This window comes from Thermobia domestica, chromosome 13 (genome assembly GCF_964235325.1).
Source record: "Thermobia domestica chromosome 13, izTheDome1.hap1.1, whole genome shotgun sequence".
NCBI classification, from domain to species: Eukaryota; Metazoa; Arthropoda; class Insecta; order Zygentoma; family Lepismatidae; genus Thermobia; species Thermobia domestica.
In genome coordinates, this window is record NC_137466.1 from 184,214,645 (window position 1) to 184,240,235 (window position 25,591).

At 36.3% G+C, this 25,591-nt stretch overlaps 2 protein-coding genes across 3 annotated transcripts in view; one reads left to right on the top strand and one right to left on the bottom strand.

Annotated features, from left to right (window-relative positions):
- The window catches only part of D2hgdh (D-2-hydroxyglutaric acid dehydrogenase), a 31,972-nt gene extending 13,268 nt beyond the window's left edge, over positions 1-18,704 (bottom strand). Inside the window, exons 1-6 of one of the 2 annotated variants that reach the window (XM_081737047.1) lie at positions 18,555-18,704; positions 15,505-15,792; positions 13,690-13,887; positions 11,238-11,431; positions 5,991-6,159; positions 4,633-4,919 (exon numbers count right to left, since the gene is read on the bottom strand). In XM_081737047.1, coding sequence (XP_081593173.1) covers positions 4,633-4,919; positions 5,991-6,159; positions 11,238-11,431; positions 13,690-13,887; positions 15,505-15,784 — 1,128 coding nt within the window. In that variant the 5' untranslated portion in view covers positions 15,785-15,792; positions 18,555-18,704. Of the gene's footprint in view, positions 1-4,632; positions 4,920-5,990; positions 6,160-11,237; positions 11,432-13,689; positions 13,888-15,504; positions 15,793-18,351 lie in introns of both variants that reach the window. The other variant, XM_081737048.1, reaches the window with a different exon arrangement.
- A 2,809-nt stretch (positions 18,705-21,513) lies between these two features.
- LOC145667882 (degenerin mec-4-like) overlaps positions 21,514-25,591 on the top strand; it is a 37,033-nt gene continuing 32,955 nt past the window's right edge. Inside the window, exon 1 of the mRNA XM_081735312.1 lies at positions 21,514-21,816. Coding sequence (XP_081591438.1) covers positions 21,514-21,816 — 303 coding nt within the window. The remainder of the gene's footprint in view (positions 21,817-25,591) is intronic.

Genomic DNA, 25,591 nt, shown 5'->3' on the forward strand with positions numbered 1-25,591 from the left:
GAATTTAGTTTTTGTGGCTTAGCCCCCTTTCTCGGCCAGCCCTTCAATTATAAGAATATAGTACGAGTGCACTTTGATCAGAACAAATGATTTTGTCACACGATGTGGCATTCAAGAAGGAATAAAATGAATGTGATTTGTACGTAACAGGTACGGTTCGGTTGAACAAGATTAGATTAGGTAAAGTTAGGTAAGGTTCGGTTCGTAATAGGTTCCTATGAATGTTCTGCTCAAATGCACTTTGAACTCTTTGCTAGAATAATGTTTCAGATACTTAACAAAACTTACGAATATCATTTAAACTAAAGAATATATGAGGGTATACATTTATATTCTCGTTGATACCCCCTTCCACTTCACTTTACGTACATAAACTCCTTAAGCTTCAGGCCCTCAGAAACAAATGTCTAACTAAAAACTAACTAACTAACTCTATGGCCTATGGAACCCGGAGGTTCAGTGCCGCGTTCACAAAAGCTCTCCACTGACTTCTATCCTTAGCTAATTGGATCCAGTTTCTACTTTGTATTCCTATCTCTGCGAGATCCATCTTAATATTATCCTCCCATCTGCGCCTAGGCCTTCCTAATGGTCGTTTTCCTATGGGTCTACCAGTCAAGACTTTGAAAGCGTTTCTACTTTCTTCCATTCTAGCTACATGACCTGCCCACCTAAGCCTCCTAGACTTGACGACCCTAACAATGTTGGGTAAACCGTATAAACTATGTAGTTCCTCGTTATGAAGCTTCCGCCATTCCCCATTCTCGTTCCTCTTGGGTCCGAATATTCTTCTCAGGATCCTGTTCTCAAATACTTTCAGTCTATGTTCTTCCCTCAGAGTAAGCGACCATGTTTCGCAACCATACAGAACAACAGGCATGATTATCGTTTTATATATTTTAAACTTCAAATTCCTCGACAGAATTCGCGACGACAAGAGATTTTGAACCGAATAGTAACACGAATTCCCTGCTTTTAGTCGACATTTAATTTCTTCGTGAATATGATTTTCGTCTGTTAATATTGATCCTAAATATTTGAAAGTATCCACTTTATCAAAAGTATTGTTTAATATTTTAACGCCTCCACAATTTGCCGTATTACGGTCCCGACGCACTTCCATGTATTTAGTTTTCTCTGCATTTACTTCTAAACCCATGTCCCTGCAAGCGTTTAATAATATCTCTGCATTTATTTCTACTGTTCTCCTATCATCCCCTATTAAATTTACATCATCAGCATATGCCATAACCTGGTGAATGCCGTTCAACTCTAGGCCCTGGTTGCTATCTTTGATTTTCCTTATGGCGTATTCCAGCACAAAGTTAAATAATAATGGCGACAACGCATCTCCTTGTTTCAGGCCATTTTCGACGTGGAAGCTCGTGGACAAAAATTTTCCCACCCGGACTTTACTTTGGGATTCACTTAAACATATCTTAATTAATCTAATTAGCTTTCTCGGTATTCCAAGCTCTGTAAGAACGTTGTATAATGTTTCTCTCCTAACCGAGTCGTAAGCCTTTCTAAAATCAATAAATAGTTGATGTACCGGGGTATTGTATTCCCACTTCTTTTCGAGTATTTGGCGAATGGTAAATATTTGGTCGATAGTTGATCGATTTCGTCTAAATCCGCACTGATAATCTCCAATAATTTCATCTGCGTATGGGGTCAATCTTGTTAACAGAATATTTGAAAGGATTTTATAGGATGTTGACAGAAGAGAAATGCCTCGATAATTATTACAGTCAGTTTTGTCGCCTTTCTTGTGAATTGGAACAATGATTGACTCTTTCCACTCTTGTGGCAATTCTTCCTTGTTCCAGATAAGGAGAATGAGTTTGTGTATCTTGTTCCACAATTTTTCGCCTCCAGCTAAAATTAACTCAGCCGGAATTTCATCTACACCCGGAGATTTGTGTTTCTTTAATTTCTTTATAGCGGCTTCCACTTCTATTCGATTGGGTTCTGGAATATACGGTTCTGCGGTGTGTATCTCCTTTTCTCCACGCGCATTAGTTTTTGGCTGCGTGTTCAGCAAATCGTCAAAGAAATCTTTCCATCTATTTAAGAGGCTATCCGTATCAGTGAGAACTGTTCCGTCAGATTTCTTTAATATATAAGCACGAGGTTGATAGCCTTTCTTAAATTCGCTGATCCCCTTATACAAGTCCCGAATATTTTTATTTTTACTATTATCTTCAAGTTCCTTAATTTTAGCTTTCAAAAAATCCCGTTTCTTTGTTCTAAAAGTTTTGGAAGTTTCCCGCCTGATATCTGCGAAATTTTGTGTAGTTATTTCATTCGGATTTTGTAGCCACCGTAATTTTGCCTGTTTTCTCTTCTCTACTAGTTTAATGCATTCTTGGTCGAACCATGGTTTGTTCCTACGTATTTCCGCGTGTCCCAGTTTTTCTATTGCTGAACTTTTAATGCTATCTCTAATTTCAATCCAAGTATCCTCAACACTAGTGCACTCCGAGTCTTCTAAAACCGAGAATCTATTCGAAACTTCAATCTGGTATTCCTCTCTTACCTGGCTCTCTTCTAATTTCTTTAAATTAAATCTCTCCGTTTTCGGACATTGAGTATTACCTTTATTCAACGATAATCTCTCCCGTATTATCGCTGCTACCAGGTAGTGATCAGTGTCACAATCAGCCCCTCTAAACGACCGGACGTCAATTATGCTAGATTGTCTTCTTCTATCTACTAAAACGTGATCAATTTGATTATGTGTTTTTCCGTCTGGTGATGTCCAAGTGTATTTATGAATGTCGCGATGTGGGAATTTTGTACTCTTCACGATTAGGTTTTTGGATGTTGCAAAGTTCACGAGTCTAACACCGTTGTCATTACTTTCCTTATGCAAACTTTCGTTCCCTATAATCGGTTTGAAAATATCCTCTCGTCCTACCTTCGCATTGAAATCCCCTAATAGAATCTTCATATGATATCGCGGGAGTTGGTCAAATATCCGTTCCACTTCTTCGTAAAAACTATCTTTTATATCGTCACCCTTATCTTCAGTTGGAGCATGTACATTTAAAACAATAATATCACACCACCGTCCCTTAAGAGTAATAAAAGAAAGTCTGTCAGTAACAAATTCAACCCGTTTAATTGCTGGTAATATTCGTTTGTGAACGAAAAACCCTGTTCCTAACTGGTGATTTTTATTTCCTTCCCCGTAAAAGAACGTAAAATTTCCGGAATTCTCAGATCCATTTCCTTCCCACCTAACTTCCTGAACTCCTACTAAGTCCATCCTGTATTTCTCTAACTCACTCGTTACAGATTTTAACGCGCCTGCCCTATAAAGACTTCTAATATTCCATGTTCCAAATCTCATGTCCATTTTCTTTTGCTGATGTCGTGCCAAGTTATCAGTCCTTGTCCGAGGCTTTTGTGAATGTTTCTGAACAAGTACCTTTTTTTACAGGATGAGGGTGTTAGCCTTACCCAAACCCCCAAGCTGGAGGACCACTCCTAGTCGTCTGTCCGCGACTGCTTATTCAGTATATTCGCAGCTAACCTCTATATCTAGAGGCCTTCTCCTCGATCCGCAACCTGAGGACGCGCCATGCAGTGGTGACAGGAACCCACGTTACACGGGAAACAAATGTCATAAAAGTAAAATTAATATTGTTGTTACACACCTGTTTTTCAACTTAACTAGTGTCTAGTTTATTTTTCCCCATGCCAATTTGGTATCAATAATGAAGAAACAGCGTCAGATCTTAAACATTACTTTTGCAGGAAACTTAGAAGCTCGTTTTTTCAAACTCTTTGATAATCCTCTGGTGAAAAGTGAGCAGAACATATTCGTGCATTATCCACATTAAAAGTGTTCTTTCGCTTACAGCGGGAAATCAATGTTCTTTGAAGTTCATCATTTTTAGGGAATCGATGGAACATTGTTTCGTTTGTATTGCTTCCTATGCATTGAGATAATATATAGGGTCTATATATTATCTCAATGTTCCTATGTTATTAGAATGAGCTACTGCACAAGTAAGATAACTTTTCCCCATCTTGAAACAGTAGTGTTATTGTTTATGCAGAATTTCACTTATTTTGAAAAATACCGCTATACCTCCCCGTGACGTCATCGACCACAAAGTATCCTGGGAAAAATGAGAGCAGAAAAGCTATCCCGAGAGTCCCCTGCGCCAAACTGTCATGTGTGGGACGCCCAGTTGTCAAGAGACACGCCGGGTTGATTTTGTAGGACTGTTCAGAAAGCTTTGTCTGACTTGTTCTACAACGTCTTCAGTCGTACGGGGACGAAGGATTTTTTACCATACTTTGTACGAAAATTACGTTGCATAGTTGTCGCAGACTTGGATTCTTCAAACCAAAACACACAGATAGCATGCTCGGGACCAGTAAAGGCAACCATCTTTGCTCCAACTGCCTTGCGGTGGCTTGTTTCTGAATTAGTGTACTACATGAATCAAAAGTTGGTGTATTTTGCTACAAAATGACACCAAAACTATGTCTATAAGATAAATGAATAAATCACTACGAGTTTTCAAAGTTGTAAAATCTTTTTTGATATACTCTGTATAACTCGGTACTGAAAACAAACTCCAAATAAATAAATTGTATTTTAAATAATAAGCTTACGTTTATGTGAGAAGGTTCTGTTACTGTTGTTCCGTTTTTCACAATTCCTGATTCCATGACTTGCTCTAAAAACGATGTCAATTTTTCCTCATCATGGGCACTATTAGATCCTGAAGTTTCTATCAAAACGTAAAATGGATACTTTTCAATGGGAGACTGGAGTTTCAAATTAGTGGTAACACATTCCAACGAATCTTCGTCTATCATCTCACACGAGGAAAGGATCTCTCCTAGATTCCTCTTTGCTCCTTTGAAAATCTTTAACACATCTTCAAAAGATGTTAGACCTATAAAGGAACTATTTTATGTAAGTACAATATATATACAAAATATACACATTATTTACGCTGAGCAGATTTCCCGGATTTACGAGACATTTCTGGTTTTCCGCTAGCTGTACCGAGAACATTTTCTCTGGGATATATAAATGTTCCGGTTTCTGCGAAACACTTAAATATTACAAACGTGCAAAGACTTCCGCATGATTACTGAGAACATTGGCAAAATGGCGGAGTTTGTTTGTGGATGTTTCTGAAACAAATGCTTATGTTGAGCACATCTTAAGCCTAATGAACATGTATTGTAAGAAGAAAGAAAGAAAGAAGAAAAAGAAAAAAGAAAGTCGCCTTAATGTGGAAACATTAAAGCAGTGCTCATAGTAAAAGCATACTTTCATTACTTCTACTCAGAAATTTATGATTACTTCATGTAAAATAAGACAGGAAATTCATTGTTCTGACAAATGCATGTAAATTGCAAGGTAAATATCCTTCGTTTGTACTCTATATTTGCATTAACTTGACAATATAGCGTTAAATGTTGTACCTAATTCATTTTCATGTTACATTAAATAGCGTTAATTGTTGTACTTAACTCATTTGCATGTTACACTGACTAAAACCATGTATTCCTAGATGTTATATTTAAAATAGCCTATTTTCTAAGTGTCACTATTATTATAGCAATGTTAGGGGGATATAACAAATAAAAATAACATGCTAAAATGGAAATCTGAGCAGATCATACAAGGTGACCCGGATTTCAGCTTCAAGATCTGGTCAAGGTAATATTACTGTACTCCCCGGTAGATCAATGGTTAGTTCGATACCCATTCCGGGTACAATTTTCAGTGATAAAGAAATATTAGAATGCAAGAGAAGGATTACTTGAATTAAGGCGCAGGCAATCCCGGTTTAGAAGACCAAACATACAGCATTGACAGCTTATACATGCATTATCAGCTGAATCTGCGCCATGTGGCTGGTCATACTTCTTCACGGGCTTTTTTTTTTCTTTCTTTTGTATGACAAATAAAGTAACTACGTACTGTATTATAATTTGTTAAAAAAAATACTCACCTAAAAACGCCACATTTACAGCTCTCGGACTCGTTGGACATTGAATTGCCACTTTAGTTACAAAACCCAGTGTCCCTTCAGAACCAATAAAAAGATGCTTTAAGTGATATCCAGTGTTATCTTTTTTCAGACTACTTAGACAATCTATAACTTCTCCGTTTGCTAGTACCTGTTGACAAGAAGAAGAAAAGTGTTTTCAAATTTCCGAAAAGAAAAGTTGCTCTTCTCTGCCGATTGCTATAAATTCGGCACACTCTCCTGAAAAGCTTCACTTAAATACAAAATTAACATGATCAGAATAATCTGAGACGTCATTTTTACATTTGCCAGATATAAGGGGAAAGTTAAAGAAGAAAAGAAAGAAAAATAATGAGAATGAGAAGTTACGACATACACTTGATTAAACTTTTTTTTCAATCATAAGCTGTACATACTATCACTAGTACTATATATCACTAGTACATACTATATCTGAGTACTTACACTTAAATGTATTATTTGATTTTATGCGCAAATATTTCAAGAGATGTTAACTATACAATTCACAGTACAATTATTAAATGATATCCTACAAAACACGAATCACTAGCAAAGCTCTACAACTACCGCGAAAAATACCTTGAAGAACTCTAGGATGCATATTTAACATAGAAAATGAATTCACCTTGCATCCTGTGCTTTTCTTTTCTTTCTTTTTCTTTCTTTCTTTCTTTTTTTTTTCTAAATCCCTAATTAACAATTAATATTCGATATTTCAGCCTGCGCTGGGGCCATGGTTGCAAACTGGAAGAAATCAATCTTAGTTTTTAATCTTGTACTAACAAAACACTCCAAGTGTTCATAAAGCACTATAGTTCCAACTGTTAAGTTCTAAATACTTTTTTATGCTTTTGTGGACACTTCGAGTGTTTTGTTAGTACAGGATTAAAAACTTCATAATATCTCAGTGCTTTCTTGCAGTTTGCGTACGAGTGTTCGCGATCATGGCCCTAGTGCGAGGCTGAAGTATCGAATCCTAAGTTTTAATATGAATAAAAAAAAAAAAAAAAAAAAAGGCACCGGATACAAGATGAGCTCCTTTTCTAACTACGGGGGAAGTTTTGATTTTATGCTGTACAGTCATTAAAGGAAGTAAATCTGAGATCAGTGTTTTTTTTTGTTTTTTTTTTATTTATTTATTTATTTATTTTTTTTTAGTTCCTTTCGAACATAGTATCACAATGGGTGACCTTTGATCACCTTTCTTCTGATGTCATTACTGCCCATTCCTTTCCGTACCTTACGTGTAATTTAAATATTTCTTTTAAAAAACACACCATAATTAGTATGCTGGTGTAATTGGATAATTACAATGCCCGAAAGATTGTACCGGGAGATATAATTTCTTGGAGGACACGCAATACCTCGGTATACAAATTTTCTTATGAGTTGTACCTTTTCTCCAGGGGCGGCTTAAGGATTTTAATTTTGGGTAGGGTTGCTCCCTCGCTTATGGATACATACAGAAATTTGATTGATTAATGACAGTAGGAAATTACTTTTACAGTAGTGGTTCATTATTAGTTAAATAATTATCTACCATTAATATAAACAAAGGAAAATCTATTTACTCTTTATTGTATCTTTTAGCGTTTATATATTCTTCAAAATTTTTGGGTAGGCCCGTGCCTACCTGGCCTACCCGCTAAAGCCGCCACTGCTTTTCTCCTTAAGAATATTTGCCTCCCAGTACAGTTTATCGCAAGAGAACAAATATATTTCTACACCACGTTAATTATTGTCTCCATTTTTGAAGCTATTTTTGAGACATTTGTCAATTCTGGGCAACTGTTTGATCGATCTCAAAAACAATTTACCGGGCTAAGTAAGTAATCAATTAACTCTTGCGAATTTTGAGTTGAGTTGATTTTAGTTTAGCGTCCCGTTCAGCAGCGAGGCTATATGAGACGTGGACCTACTGATTAACGTGGAATCCGAACCACATGAGCTACCGCCGGGAATCGAACCCGGGTCTACCACGCCAAAGGCGCGTACGCTAACCGCTTAGCCACGAGGGAGCTTTCTTGCGAATTTTAGTCGAAATTAGAAACGTTCCTGAGAAATGGAAGTTCGAAGACAGAAAACAATACAGAACGTGTGGCTCACCACGAGGAAGAGACAGAAAAATAAATAAAAGCATTTAATCCATACGAGAATGCTGCAAGTTTTGATACATAAGCTAACAACGAAGGCTCAGTCAAAAGAACAATAAGTTTCAAAACTGGATTCTATCGTACGGTATTCCTTTCTCAACAACTTCTCTATACATTAGTCAATTATCTTACAGAATTTTTATCTTAGATACAATCATATTCTCAACAGGCTACTGAAAAAATTGTACCGAGATCACTCATCCATTGTGAAGTTACTGAAACCAAGTTCCCTAGCGATATAGCGCTTAGGAAAGGCTATGGCTACGTATGTGGCTTTTAGGTAAGTGATATGTGGTCAAAATCAATCACTCTCATATTACACTTTACTCTCTAACATTTCACTATTGAAGGTAAACTTAAGTCAGGAATAGAATGTTACAGAATACAGGGTAATAAGAAAGTCATAACTTTATACACTTGCAGTTTCAAAACGTATTTTTTTTTCCTTTATTGTCTCACGGTTTTTAAAGCGAACAACGAAATTCGCCCTCCCTCTCTCCTAGAGGAATTGAACCCGGGGCCAAGCACACTAGCTGCTCAGCACACAGCAGGACATTCCGAAGTCGCTGGGAATACAAATTCATTGGTTTAGTATGTAAGTGTACAAAGAATATGCATTCTTATTAATTACTAGAATCTTACCATGGGTAAAGTAAACTTGTTCTTTATTTTACTTTCAGCATTACTATATTATGTGCTATATGATAAACCATCATTTTTTCCTCTTCTTTTGCCTGTTTTTGGTACACTGTGTAATTTAAAATTGTACAACATCCCCCTAAAAAATTTAAGTTTTCACAGTTAATGCCGCATTACTTTGTATTTTTGGTCATAAAGAAACATTACCAAGCAACTGCAACTGACTGGCTATCAAATTCCGAAAAAATAGTTCTTACACTGTTCTAGCTTTCTTCCATCGTGACGCATCGTTTGAAAATGATAAAAATTTGCATCAGTTCCTCATTCTTATTTACCTCTACTCTTTTATCTACTAGTGGCATAAACAAGGGAAATTTTGGGGATGGTTTTTAGCCCCCAGTTCATCAATAACATACGTAAAAACGAACATCTGCTACATTAAAATGTTTATACAAAATGGGCGTGCTCAAAAAAATACGAGTTTGGCTGCTTCAACCCTCCCCCTCGTGATGAAATTCTGTGTACACTACTGTCACCTACTGGTTGTTTAATTCTATATGGAAATTTATCATCTTCCTTATGATTTATGGAATATCAAACTAAAATAAATAATTTGAGTAAGAAAATAACACAAGTTTTATGTCCTGTATATTACCGTATTTACTCGGGTAATAGTCGCACCTTAAGTTTGAAGTAAAAACATTCGAAAAAAAAATTCTCGAATTAAAATCTCAGTCTACGGGACCTTTGTCATTATGAATGAGACTTTCTTTAAAATTGCTTATCTTGGGCGAGTCCGAGTAAAAGAACTTTTCATGTTTACTGACACATGACATCGTGACCTATCTGTCAACAGAGGTCAGGCAACCTACTTCCGCTCTCGACCCCCTCCAAGTATGACTCATATTCTAGTATGGCACCTGTTTACAATCACCTCATCTGCTCTGGCAATCCATCGTATTACCTTGAGGGTTTCAAACATCTGATTGTGATTCCAAAAATCACTTCTTGGCTGGCAGACAGCCTCTGGCGCCAAAGCGACAAAACTACTTTCGCATGTATGGGCAGCTCTGATAGTTCTTGTGCGTGGGTTTTCTTTGTGGTGTTGTGTACTTCTTATTCATGTCTTTCCTGATTATGTAAATATTTCGTCCTTTTGTGCCACTGCCAAGCAGTGTTGCCGGATCTAGCATGATGATGCTAGATCTAGCATAATTTGCATGTCTTTAGCATCTAGCATCTTGCTTTTAGCATCCTGCCCAAATCTAGCATAATTTCAGCAAGTTTATCAAAAAGCCGCAAAACCTGGAGATGAGAAATTAATTGGTCGTGGGAAGAAAAAGAACGGCAGAAATGTATCCTCTCCCATTCATTCATACAGTCGGTAAACCATACAGACAGTATTATTTTCCGAAGTAAGTTAGAAACGGCTTTGGATTTTCTTTCTTTTTTTTTTATTTTTGGCTCCACCCATGGTTTTCTAATCCTTTAACTGCGAGACATGGGCTGAGCTATGGGAGCCATTCTCCTCCCAACTTTTTGACAACTTCACCATTTTTATTTTTGACTTCATGACCATCTTTATTCCTGAAATGAAAGGTCCGAGACCGACCAAAAATCTGCCCCCCAGCAGACAATTCCCAACTCCGCTTATGCTACGAGGTCATTTTCTTTCAAAATATGTAAACAAACACTTTGCATTCATTTATACGATATATACGGTACGCCATTGAATCTGGCAACGACTGCACTAGTTTATTGAGTTAAAGCTTTGGTGAGTGAAGTATTGAGTTCCATCCACGCATTCTTGCGCTCTGCGTATTTTAAGTTACGTTATCGTATCTCAACTTCGTTTTTTCTTTCTTTTAAAACTCCTGAATTAGTAATTATGAGGATCTAGCATAATTTGACCGAATCTAGCATAATTTCGATCAGATTTTGGAATAATTCCGAGCTGTGAGTCTGGCAACGCTGCTGCCAAGTATATATATATATATATATATATATATATATATATATATATATATATATATATATATATATATATATATATATATATATATATATATATATATATATATATATATATTTGTCTCCCACGAATCGATAAGTTATGACTTAAGTTTTATAAGTTTTAATATTTTATCGTATGTAGGCTATATTTTATTTTTTATGTTGACACAATGCCGTATGTATCAAAATTCGAAATTGTTTTGATCGTAGCGATAATTGAAGGGCAGCTTTCCTCGCGTAATAGTCGCAGTTGGAACTTTGCATTAAAAAATTGATACAAAAAAGTGTGACTATTACGCGAGTAAACATGGTAAATTAAAACTGTAGACACAATCAAATGTACTAAACTGAATTTGACCAAGACACGCCACTCCTGAATATACAAGAAATCTATGGGACATACCGCTTCTACACCAAGCACACTACCGTGAAGATTTCCGTAACGTAATAATCGTATACCACCAGCATTCGTTGATACATTTCCACCGATATGACAACTTCCTTTGGCTCCCAAGTCTAAAGGCATCATCATCCCATGCTCAGAAACGTATGAATCTAAATTTTCCAAAATGCATCCAGCTTGGCATATTAAAACACCTGGAAAATATACCAAAGAAGAAATCTAAATGTGAAAGGAAAAAAGAAGTTAATCCAAGCAGCAAAAATGTTAAAACGTTTTCCCCTAAGCTGTAAATTTAATTTATTTTTTATAGTGTTCAGAAGTCACAAGAAGTGATCAAAAGGGAAAATATTTATATGGCATATCGGTTTTAAATTCGTATGTGACTACCAAACAGACAATGAAAACAATGTTCAAATGGCATTTAAAAAATAATAAACGTCAAAAACTTCAAAAGAATCCTTATATAAGATGCACTAAAATGGATATTTTTTGTGGGGTAATTTAGTGTTATTGCCTTATTAGCAAAAACTTAGACAAAAAAAAAAAAAAAAAAAAAAAAAAAAAAAAAAAAGAGCTTCCTAAGATTATTGGCTAAATAAAATGAAGAAATGGGACTAAGACTAAATACTGGTCACTCTTCCTAAGCTTGAAACTAAATAAAATTAACAAATGAGACTAGGGATAAAAGTATTCGGATCTCTTGCTATGGTTGAGGGTTGAAGTTTTCATGGATATTAAAGAAGTGATTCGCTTTCCCCCAATTATTTTAGCTTTAGTCCGATTTCGTTATTTTACTCCACCAAAAAAGATATATATCGGTCTCTTTTTTGTTCGTGCACTTCTTCTAAACTTTTGTTAATAAGAACTAACACTGAATTGTCACACCAAAATATTATATTCTCCTTTATAGTGGATTTTATAAAAGCATTGGTTCTTAAAGTAAGGTTTTAGTTTTTAGTCTTTTTTCGACATCCTGCAATCAATTATTTATTCCTAGTTTCCTTAACTTGAAAATATTACATGATTTCTATATGTGACATTATGTATTTCATTTGTAAGAACATTTTACAAGTTTTTTTTTTTTCAAATATGTATGAAAAAAAGAAAGCTTTAAGGGTGTGAAAGAACACTTTTACAAGGTAATAGTTCTTGTAAAGTAATAGCTCCTACAAGGTAATAATTCCTGCAAGATAACAGTACCTGCAAGGTAATAGTACTTGCAAGATACTTGCAAGGTAGTCGTTCCTAACTTCTCCGCTAAAAGCGTTACATATACGGTCTCGAAATAGCACTGAACTACTCTGTTATCTATTTAAGTAATGCTTCATTAACTGACATTGCCTATTCATATCTAAATACGTCTGAAATAACGTAATAAATTTTACTGTAAAACGATAAGCAAAACCGAAAATTATGTGAAAATATTTAACTGACATCGGTTTTACGTATCTGTACAAAATCTCAGAGCTTTAGTTAAAAGTACATGAAATTTAACTTGACTTTAAAAGAAAGAAAAAAAAAACACACACACACACACACACAATAGAAAAATAACATTATAAAAGCATTGTGTAGAAGAAAAATGTACCGTAGAATGAAAAGAGGAGTGAGAGCTCTATTTAGATACAGCGAACAAATCAGCTTATAACTGTGTTATCCTATTCCTTGGTCGCAGAATTGTTTTATTGTTTTCGGTAGTCTAATTTATAGACAAAATATATTGTCAGAATTCAGGGTATTAGGGGGAGCAATCACAACCCGAACTATGCAAGCTATAATTGATCCTAGCTTCTTTTTCTTCAATGGGCTAAGCCTCACGACAGGTAACAGCCTCGACGTCAGAACTCTAGGCCTCCAACCAGATAAAGAGACCGGGAGGGCAGGTGATACCTCTGGAAGTAAGGAAAAGACGCAACTCAGTCAGTTTCACAACGGAGAGCGCAGAAGAGGATGATCTTGGGTCATCTAAAACCGATGGATTGTGTGTTTAGCAAGACAAGCCCAAAAATGTCAGCCGTTAGCGTGCACTAATGTAAAGTGGAAATCTCCACGCCAGATTGAAACACTCGCAATCCGTAGCCTGAGGAGCTCCTAAGCTGGGATCACGCTCGAGGTATCAACCGAATCCTTTCAGTCATAGTGTGGTAGAGAGGTTCTCAGTTATTTTAAAGTCATATTAATAATGTAGGGAGAAGACAGGTAAAGTATTGGGAACGTACGTACTATCCATGGAACTACTACACCTATTACAGCAGCAAAAATTATCCCAACAATTTTAAAAACTACTGAAAGCAGTTGCCATCTTTAGGGCTAAAAGGAGAAAGCAAGTTTCAAGAAGCAGTTTAGGGTTAAAGGTACAAATAATACGATGAACATTTATAACAAACTAAACTTACAGCAAGCAGAAAATCAAAACGTTTAGACGTACTCAAGCTACACTTTTTTTCCTTACCTGAAAATTCATCTAAACTAATAATTTGATTCATCAAACCAGTCGATATAACAACTTCATCAAATACTGGAACACTTCCTCCGACTAAACCAGTGTTTCCACCTTGTGGACAAACTGCTAAGTTCTCGTCATTACAAAATTTCAAAATAGCAGAAACTTCTTCTGTTGTTTTCGGCTTCAGGACGATTTTACTGTTTCCTGAAATCAAAAATGGGAAATCAAACACCGAAAGTGATGCTTATCTTTGTTCCTGTAAAATTAGATCTTAAACTTTAGAATTAAATAAACAAACGAAAGTTTAATTTTCTGAAACAAAAGCAAAACTGGAAGTGGCCTCACTAATGTTTTAAATAAATAGCAGGCACACATCTTCTGTATCCAGGTTGCTTATTCTGCATCAGTCGTTGCAAGAGCGGGTTATCAAGAAGTGACGTAGATTACTGGAAAGCGATTGTTTCGAATTCTCTAACTATCGCTAACGACATTTTCGTGAGCTACATAACGAGAAGAGACTTTGTTCAAGTCGACAACAAAGGGGCAGGAGAGATTGCTACTTGCAAACAATAAGAAGATCAATATTTCTATTCTTGTTGTTGGCTTTTAGGTAATTAAATTCAAAATAATCAAATATAAAAGCTGACCAGCCTATTTTGACAACGCTGGCCCCTGGATCACTGCAGAGAATTATTTAAAATAATAATAATAATTCGCATTTCTAATCTCGCAAAAAAAAAAAAAAAAAATAATATGCCAAGTTAAATGCAAGGTACAATTTTAGAATCTGGATGTCAATATTTTGAAAATTTATGAGTGCAATCTGTTAAAATCAAGAATCGAATTTACGGGTAACGATTAAGAATAGATAGCCCAATGCGTAAAAAATTACAAGGGAACTGTTATAAAAGAAGGAAAGATTATTGCTGAAATACGTAATTTATAGATAAATGTAACTGTAAGGTAATAAAGAATTTCAGAGGACAAAATTATGCCCACTACGTTCCATATCGAATACGTTCTATGCTTCCAACGATGAATGTGCTGTTATTCTATTTCGAATTGTTATCTTAAAAAAATTTATACGCAGTGTGAATCTGAAATGAAATGAAAATTTTCAGTTTAACGTCCCTCGATTATGCCTTTTAGGCTAAGGGAGATCACGATTAAGGCAACCGAATGATGATGGAAGAATTGGTGGAACGAAATGTGAGAGGAAATGGGAATACCCCCGAGAAAACCCACGGACACGATGTTGTCCACCACAAACTTACTTGGCGGGAGATCGAACTAGGGACTCCACGCACCAGAGGTAAGCGCTCCACCACTGAGCCACTGTCCCCCGCAAAGTGTGAATCAATCAACCAGTACGAAAAAAAAAAAAAAAACAAGTAAAATTTTATTGTTGTATACATGATAAGGAGTACACGTAAGAGTTGATCCTTTAGCACGCTGCTGTTGAAAATCATGTGAAATAAAATATAGGAAGTGAAACGAGTAGAGGCGCAAAAGCAAGTATTCCCCACCCTAAAAGTAATCCTAGCTACGTTACTGCTCGTCTTGAAAAGGTGTCGCGAAAGTGATGTCTTGTTTCTTGGGCAATCCTAGCTCCATGTTCTTTGGAAAGTGCCTTTCATTTTGAATTTTGCAGATGACAGGTAGCTTTGTTGAGAAAATAAAATCGAGGAATAATCACTGAAAAAAAAACACTCCTCTTAGAACTACTTTTCAAAGCCATTGCCGGGGAAACTTGTTTCATTCAAAATTTGGGTTTTGGCAGCCTATTTAGTTAGAATTAGAATAAGATTCAGCAGAACTTACCTCTAACCATTTTAAGGAAATCAACATTGTAACTTTCCACATCGGATGACGATGTTAACACACGACCTGCTCCTAAAACCTTTTCAAAAAACGACACATGGCTATCCTTAAGCACAGCATAATCTCCTCTCTTGACTGGATATCGGACAGATGTCAACTCGGGCAATGATCTTAAGCACACTCCTCTGTGAAAATATCTCTTCACCAAACAGATTCCAGTAGGCAGACACCTCTTTACGTTATGTGGTAACATTTTCAAGGAATTACATGCTGTTGCCATTACAAAATCTGAAATTTTGAACAAAATATATTAAGATTTTTGGCTTTACAAAATGAAATGAAACAGAATTTTTCATATTTACCGCACCGGCAATTGTGCCTTACATATTATTGATATGCGAGATAGTAACTATGTGCGTAGCAAATTACACAGCAGATGTTAGAATATTGTATTATACTGGTATTTGCTTTTGCCTTAATATAATCCTCGATAAAGATATCACGTTAATTTTAAACAATACATCATTCAAGCATGGGATTAATTTCCAGATGTTTATTATATATGCTATCTAAGTTACTTCATACTACTAATGAAGTTACTTCGTTCCATTAGTAGTATATTTTCTATAGCAACAAAGGAAGGGCGATAATTGAGTAGTATAATACTCGCTTCTCGAATGCACACTCAAAACTCGACTTGCTATCGTTATTATTATTATTATTATTATTATTATTATTATAATTGGTTTTAAGGTTCTGATTTATAATACAAGTTGACGTTCTTGGGTACATACTCGATAATAATAGTAATAATAAATCACCACCTTGAATCCTATAACATAATAAACAACAAAAATATTTACTTCTAGCTTGGTGACGGTTCATGACCATGGTCTTAGGATGGATCTAAATATGGAATAAATTTCTAAACAAAACGTAACACCTGCAGATCCAAAGTGAGTGATGTTTAGATATTTTCCCCACACGGTGATATGAATAGCACCCGACACTTGCGTTTTTCCTCTTAGAGATACATGCCTGTCTCTGCCCACTATATCCTCGGGCTCACGAACATATCCCGTAATGCAAGCACGCTAGTAAACGTTGAATAACAGTTTCTAAGACGGTTTGTTTCTAATTTTACCCAGATAATGCTGAATTTATAGCCAAAATACTTATGTCCTCCTGAAGTACACTTGCACCAAATAATGCAACGTTTCTTACAATTGCTGACTAGGTATTAAGTTAAATTAAGAGAACGGGGTGAAATTTATATGACATTCAAACTGACATTTCTTCGTGGAAATTGTATCCTAAAGAATTCTTCACGGGTCTTAGTTTGTTGATACTTGCCGATAGCCCACTTAGCACGTGCAAATTTACCTCCAGAGATAATTAAAAAATCATAATTCCTTCAGTAACTTCTAATACCCTGCAGACCCTTTTGGCGTATGACCATCAACTGCATACATATATATAATATGCCTGCATACTTATGTGTCATTAAAAGACACACATGTGACAAAAGCGATTATCCACCTGTGCTAGGTGGTCATCGCAAGCTAGCTTTCCATTACAATTGCAAGTAAAGAATAGACTTTTATAACGCTATTTTTATGTTCTCAAATTACGAGTTAAGTGCCGGAGAGCAAGTCCAGAAATATGAAAAATACATTGCTATAATTTACAGGATGGAAATAGAGTATGTCAGTTTTTGTCAAATTAATACAAACGAAACAAGTTTAATGTGTTAAAAGCTGCATCTTGGTACTAATTATTTCAATGGAGACATGCTGACATCAGACATTAGAGTGTATTGAGGCAATTAGTTGAAAGATAGAAGTTCCATATGAAGAATGTGACATTTCAATTTTCAGTTCTATAACAATGTGTTAGTAAAGAGAAGAAGTTACGTTTCATGAAGAGGCACGAATTGTTTAAAGTGTGATAAATGTAGGACGACCATAAATATAAAGAAATGGGGAAACACATACATATTTAAACATGAATACCGTGTTGATGGTTAGAATGTAGTTGTAATTAATGCATTATAAAAGCAATGCGAATATTGTGTTGATAATGTAAGAAAAAAAAGTGAGCACATGGAATGTAATTTATTACAGTTCTTATTCTAGGTCTAGCACTACATCCTACGTAGATAAGTAATTGCAATGAAAGTGTTAGAAAGCAACTAACTTAACGTAACCTAGTGTTTCTGGCGATCCTCGTTTATACATATCCACCATCGCTGACGCGCCTGTTCTCTGCGGACATATACTCTCACTAGAGCTCGGGCGCCTCTGTTGCGTTTCTACTCTGAATTCGTTACGCAACATTCGTGCTTTTCAGTGACCACCTAGTACAGGTTGGTTTGTGTTCTTTTGGCATACTTCCTGATGGAAAACGGTAAAATCCTCTTAAAGTAAATATACACCGAAGAATTCTTAAGAAACACAGTGATAATAAATTTCCTGACAAATGACAAAATTTTCACCTCCTTAGGTCTGAAAATACTGGACCTACTCTGCAGCACAGCACGAAGGCCCAAATTACATATAATCTCCACCTACACAAGTTCCTTTATGACTTAACAATTCTACCAGTGTACTAAAAAAAAAAAAACCGTAGAAACAATAGTTCTGAACCCATTTGCAGACAATTAGGACAAAGAAATGTGGTTGTAATTGCTATCAGGGCGCGGTGGCACTCTGATTCTTAATCTGCACGACTAATTCGTTTAATAACACTTAGTACTATATTTAGCATATCTCCTCTATAACATCCTAACACGATCACAACCTGCTTATTATCTCTTTATTGACAATCGTAGTAACTATTACAACTTGCCTGTTCAGTGTTTGGTTCAGCCCACTTGATAGATATTCAATACAAAATGTCCTTGCACTAGAAAGCCAAAATTAAAATTAATTATGTTTATGTATATCAGTACACCGTGAAAGTAGTTATCATAACTTCTACAAAATTAACACTTCAAATATTTTATCTTATCACTGATTATACAATGCTACATATTCCACCTTTGCACTTACATTGTTTACATCTGTATCATGCGATTCATGACCTTGTGTAAGAGTTGCCAGGTCACCATTTTATTCATTTAGACCCTACAATGAAATTATTCATTGCCCCATGTCACTGTCACATTTTAAAAATAAAAGATGAAAGGTTAAGTTGACTTTGAGTTTTACGTCCCGTTCAGCAGTGAGGCTATATGAGACGTGGATCTACTGATTAACGTGGAATCCGAACCACATGAGCTCCCGCCGGGAAAAAGATGAAAGGTGTTCGATATGCACAAATTATACTCCATGCCAGGCCCGCAACCAGAGGGGGGCTAGGGGAGCCTGTCCCCCAAACTTTTCGCGGCTCCTTCAGACAACACAAAATGCTATTATTAATACAAAAAACACAATTTAGCTTTTTGTAAGAGAATTTTTCATGACTTTCCCCCTAATATATTCATGGCCCCCAAACCTCTTTGGCTGGTTGCGGGCCTGCTTCACGCGCTCTCGTTTTTAATGATTAAATAAAAATGAATCTTTCCTTCATGCCATAGCCTACTATGTGGTTAAATTAAATATATATCAAAGATATAGGCCTAATAATAACAAGGTCATGTGTACACAACTCGAAGGAATTAGGTTTATATGCCGTGAGAGTTTCTCAATTATTATTGAAAGCGGAAGTGGTAATAGATTTCTACCACTTTTAGTGTCAATAGAGATATTAGAATAGGGACGAAATACAGGAGCGGATCTAAAGGTTGCAATTCGGAGCATTTGCCCCGGGGCGCAGCGGGTTGAAAGTATGTAGAGGGGCGCCGTTTCGATGTAAGAATAATGCTGGCAAGTTCGGATCAAGCCGTATGGACGACAATGGGATTGGTAGAATGAAAATTATGCGTGCACCAAAAGAAGTGTCCTTCCTATGTCCACTAAGTTGTTTAATAAGCTCCCGACTTGCTTGAAGAATATCAAAAGCATACAGAAGTTCAAAAATGAACTATTCAATTTTTTGTGTAACAAAGTGTATTATGACATAAATGAATACGTGGGTGATACTTTGTAAATTAATGTAAAATCAATTATATTGAAATATCAGGTCGGGCTGGGCTGGGGCGATCAATTGCAATTCTTTCATAATTATTGACTTTCGTTAAACGATAATTGGAATAAAGCCAAACGTTAAAGAAGTGTGTCCGTGAAAAATGCTACAAAGAATGCAATAGCTATTTACAGTTTGTGTTGCTTAGCGGCTCCACTTTCACTATAGAGGATTGCAGGCATTATGCGGTAAATTGAACTCTGATCTTGACCTTCACTGAACTCAAAATATAACAAGAAGGGGTGGGAATGTTATGCCTGTTGCTAAACAATATTGCCATCTTCACCTTATGCTAAAAATCAATTAAGTTAGATTTTTGTTACAGGGAATGGAGTTTTTATTCTCTCGATGACAGGCAAAGTTCTAGGAGGCAATGGTACCATTCGGGAGGCAAGCGTCAGGTTTGAACCAGAGATTAGAAAATGTTTCTCAGGTCAAATTTAGTAATAAATTTTGAGAAAGATTGGGGCTCGAGCTATTTTTTTTTAAATTATCGGGCCGGGGTCGGGCCAAAAACTTTTAAAATTTATCGGGCCCGGGCCGGGCTTGGGCCAAGAATTTTAAAAAACTTATCGGGCCGGGCCAGGCTCGGGTCGAAAATCTCCAAAATTTTTCGGGCCCGGGCTGGGCAGGGCTGGATTGGTACGTTCGGGCTGGATTGGGCTCGGGCCGAAAAATTCGGCCCGTGCAGGTCTCTAATGTGCTGGTCTCTGACCAATAATGTACGAAGTGGATGAATAAAAGAATGAATGAATGAAGAAAACAGGAGAACCGCGAGAAAACCCACACACACGAGTCAGGCTCGTATCCAAGGGGGGTCTAGGGGGGCCGCCCCCCCTAAATTTTTGCTGGCCCCCTCTAAAATGTTCACGGTAGGCTTGCAAGTGAACTATAATATGGTGATGGACTATAATATGGTTGGATCGGCCCCCCCTAACTTCAGCCGTGCCCCCTCTACATTTTTGGGCTGGCTACCGGCCTGACACGAGTCAAGTAAGAGGAATATAGGCCCGTTTCCAACATTTATTAATTTTGATCACTGGAATTAGTTCAATGAATTTATACTTTGTCAGGTCAAAAATAAATCCGTTGGTCTTACGAAAAGCGCCCAAAAGACTTTTTTCCTTTCTTAATTGGTTGTATTACTTTTTTTTATACATAATGATTAAATCTTGTCAAATCAATCGATCGTAAGGAAGAGAACACAGAACTACGTTGCATTGACTGTTATGATCTAGAGAATGGGAACTATCTTAACCTTATTCTTCTTTTCTCAAAGCATAATTCCACCTTAGGAGAAAGGGTCAAATATGTTAAAAAAAAAAAAAGACCAGATTTCGTATATTTCACATGACATTCAAAATGAATTCATCTGCTTCATAGCTAATAGACTATGGAAAAATTCTTAATGACGTGCGGAAGGCTGAACTATCAATAATGTTTTACTATACTCAAGATGTATCTCATAATGAGCAAATGACAGGTTCTATGCTATGTCACATTTCAAAAAAGTGGAGAAGTGTGAAATAAAAGAAAGCTTCTTTGATTTAATTGAAGTGTGTAAAAAAAAAAAAAAAAAACTGACGAAGATTTTTTTGGACGATATTGCACAAAAGACAGAGAAAAATGGCCTCAAATTAGCAGAAAATAGAGGACAGACTTACTACAATGCTGCCAATATGGGTGTAAAATATCGTTGAGTTCATGCAAGGATCCAATCGTTAAACAACATTGCGCTGTTTGTGCCATGCATAGGACATTCCTTGAATCTTGTAAGAGTACATGCATCGGTATCAGAACCAGAAGCTGGAAACCTCTTTAGAAGGCGACCAGATTCTGACAAGCAAACATCAACTCAGATAAAAGCGTATCTCGAAGAAGAGAATGTCAGGAGAAATGGAACGAGACGTTTTACTGAAGAGGATCGCTTTAGACAATCTTTCTTCAGAATTCTTGACCTCTTACGGGAAGAACTCTTCAGTAAAATGGACAGGCTCCAAGAAGCAAGCAAGGAATTCAACTTCCTCAGAGGAAGCTCATTATGTGAAGTGTCTTCGGAGGACCTCAAAAAAATCTTGTGTGAATATCACTTTGAAATACCAAGACGATTTGAATGTTGTTGAATTATGTGTAGAAATTGAGGGCCTTAAAGACTATATTGTTGCAGGCCCGCAACCAGCCACAGAGGTTTGAGAGGGCTATGAATATGTTAGGGGGGCCAAGTCATTAAAAATTCTCTTACAAATAGCTAAATTGTGTTTTTTGTATTAATAATAGCATTTTGTGTTAAGATCTAGATTGGCCAGAGAAAGTTTAGGGGGGGCAGGCCTCCCTAGCCCCCTCTGGTTGCGGGCCTGTGTTGTTGTATTCCTGCCCAACCTCAAGAAATCCACCCCAAGGAACACATTCGACATGATCACCGAAAATGACCGAAGTGCCTATCCTAACGTCAGAGTGGATCTAAGTTTTTTCCTTAATATTCTATGCAGTGTGACATCTTGTGAAAGAAGTTTCAGGAAACTAAAAGTTATTTAAACATACATACGTTCAACCATGGGACAGGAAAAGCACTCAGATTTGGCAACATTAGCTATAGAGAACATGGTCGCTCAGTCATTTTTTTATGAATAAAATTATTGATGACTTTGCAGAAATGAAAGCCAGAAAAGTATTTTTGTGATTACACTTTACAAAACGAGAAGGGAATCATATAGAATCATCATTATTAATAGGTACTATAAATAAAAGTACTTGTTCTCTATATTTATTGCTACTTTTGAATGGATGTGAAGCGTGTAAGAATCTAAATTGAAGCATTTATTACTAGAAGAATTATCTACACACAGGTGGAAGGCCCACACACAGAGTGAAGCCAATATGCATATGATAGGAAACACCAATATATACATGAGAAAAGTCAATATCACATGGGAAAAATAAATATAGGGGAGGGTGTTGTACCATGGAACACTTTTTATAACTGCTCTTAAATATAATTTATTTGAATTGAAGAAAGTAATAAATGTCACCATTAAAAAGTGCCACATTTACCCTAATTAATTTCATAATTATAGATTGTAATACCACTGTCCTGTAGAAATAAATGAAAAATAGTTACATGGTTATTAATGTTCCATGGTATAACATGTTGACATACCATGGTACAATACCCTTTGTACCTCGGAACACAGCATTTGTGTAAAAATTAGAAACACAATATGAACAGAAATACTTGTATTTACGATCTAGACAACAATTATTAAAATGAATAAAAGAAATGACAACACTGCGAATTATAGTAAGTTTCTTCAGAACGGCTTTTTAGATGAGCTTAGTTTAACCAGGGGTGCCCACAAGGGGGGCTATGACGCAAACTGCGTCATTGAAATATTTGGGGGGGGGTTAAAATCTATATAAATATGTTTGATGAGGGGGGTAAAATTAATCGAAAAGAAGATTTTTTTCATGGAAGAACACCTACGGATAGACAATTGGAGGGGTGCGTCATAGACATAAGGGGGGTGGGCACCACTGGTTTAACTATGGCCTACAAATAATAAATTGTAGCATACAGGAAATATTTCAACTTAAGAACTAATAGTTTTTCTCTTTCAGAAGCGAAATCAGTTTTAGGGTGAGTAGCCCTACAAAAGTCACAGATATGTCTTCCAAGTCTTCTTGTCAGAATCGGAACAAAGTTCGTGAGTTCATCGGAGACAGTTCATACAACGAATCCATGGTTCTCCGCCTTTATCTTCCCTATAAGGTTGTCTGCAGTATATGCACTTTTTGTCCTCACTATCTTCGTTATAATCGGAAAACAAAGTAAAAGACCTCTCATCTGAGGAATAGGTCCGAAACGATTATGTACATCCTCAAAGTTTTTGAAAAAGCAGTCAACATTTGCTTTGTTGAAGCTTGTTGAACGAGCCAAACTCGTACGTTCCGGCTTTTTTTTGTATAGTCAATTCATTGTCCTGTCTTCGCATGAAACCACACATCCATTGTTTCGCAGTCTTTTTATCCACATTCCATGTATCAGGAATTTTCTTACCATTTACGACTGCATATTTATATGACAATAGTCTTACACGGTTTTTGACAAACCATAGCTCATTTTTGAAACTTATTTATGTATTACACCTATATATTTTCTTCTCGAAGACTAAACACCCGCTTCATATGAAAATTTGTAGCATATTTGTAAGTCTGTACGCCAGATTTCTTGAACTTGAACAAACTCCTAGAAAGCATAGCGAGCTTTGAGTTGTATACTTTGCAGACTTCCCTAATTGAGATCGTACCAGGTTCAGCTGTAACAGCTTCAATAGCTTCCGGGACGACAGACACCCTCTTTTCACCAGATTTACTCGTACATTGTGATCTTCAATAAAATAACAAAAAATAAATGTATTGATGTACCTAGGAACATGTTCCAAGGTTTGTCATGTACTTGTGTTCCTTGGTACAACAGGACGCCATGTTTCAGAAATTTTGCTTTCAAAGTTATAAGTTACAACTACAGAAAAGAGACAGTAGTGCACTGTTCTTACCGAGAAACGACGAAAACGATGACTATGTTGTTGATTGTAAATTCATCAACGGTTTATACTACATCACAATAATGTCACTACGAAAATATTTATAAAGCACATCTTAAAATTTGTATCACCTCTCACGACCGCAAATCTTGTTCGTCTTGTTCAATGGCACAAACAAACGGACTGCAGCCACAGCTGGTATATTCCTCTCTACATAGTATCGCAGAACGCTGACAAGCTGCAACACCTACCAGAAATTACAAATGTTCGTAGGTACGTTATGCTCTAGGTACAAGACTCTTCCCTATACAATTATTTACATATAAGTGGAATGCCCGCACATAGAGTGAAGCCAAGCATACAATTGAAAAGCCGATATATATATATATATATATATATATATATATATATATATATATATATATATATATATATATATATATATATATATATATATATATGCGGGAAAATGAAATCTTTCAGTTTAACGTCCCACGATTATGCCGGTTAGGTTAAAGGAAACGGTGATGATAAGTAATGAATGAAATGGTGGAATGAAGAAAGTGGGAGGAAACGGGAGAACCCCGAGGAAACACGGTGTTTGTCCACCACAAAGTTCACTTGGCAGGGGCTGGGATCAAACACAGGGCCCCAAGCACCAGAGATGAACGCTCTACCTCCGAGTCACCGCGGCCCCTTACACACAGGAGGAACCATAAAGTAAGGAAATGAAGAAGAATCTCCTACGAGTCCGTATTTAAAGAAAAATGTTTCTAAATAGCTTGTTTGAATTGTTGTGTATTTGTTTTTTTTTTTTTTTTTTGTTTTCTTTTACAACACTAATATTAGGTTTCTTTGCTTTAAAATCCGTACGACATATCCCAATAGGTCCTAATAGATGAATATAACAAAGTGTATGTCTTTTGTGTTTCTTACAAAGAAAAATCTTGAAAATTTTGTTTTCAGTATAACACAGTATTTTATTTTCGAAATGAGCTCCAACAAAAGAATCAGTTTCAGAATCTAAGTTTTAGTAAATATCTACCGGTATATCAAATATTTAATATATGTAAATAAAACAAAAACAAACATTCTATAATTTATCGGTTTGTGTTTCGATTGAACGAGAAAATCTCTTTTGTACTGTACCTTTAATACTTCTCACTTTGTAGGGGGCCTGGTGGCTCGGTGGTAGAGCGTTAACCTCCGGTGCTTGGGGTCCCTGGTTCGATCCCAGCTCGCGCCGTGTGGACTTTGTGGTGGACAAACACCGTGCTCGTGGATTTTCTCGGGATTCTTCCGTTTCCACCCACATTCTTCATTCTATCATTTCACTCATATCTCATCATCACCGTCTCCTTTAGCCTAACCGGCATAAGCGTGGGACGTTAAACTTAAAGATTTTATTTTATTTTCAAGCT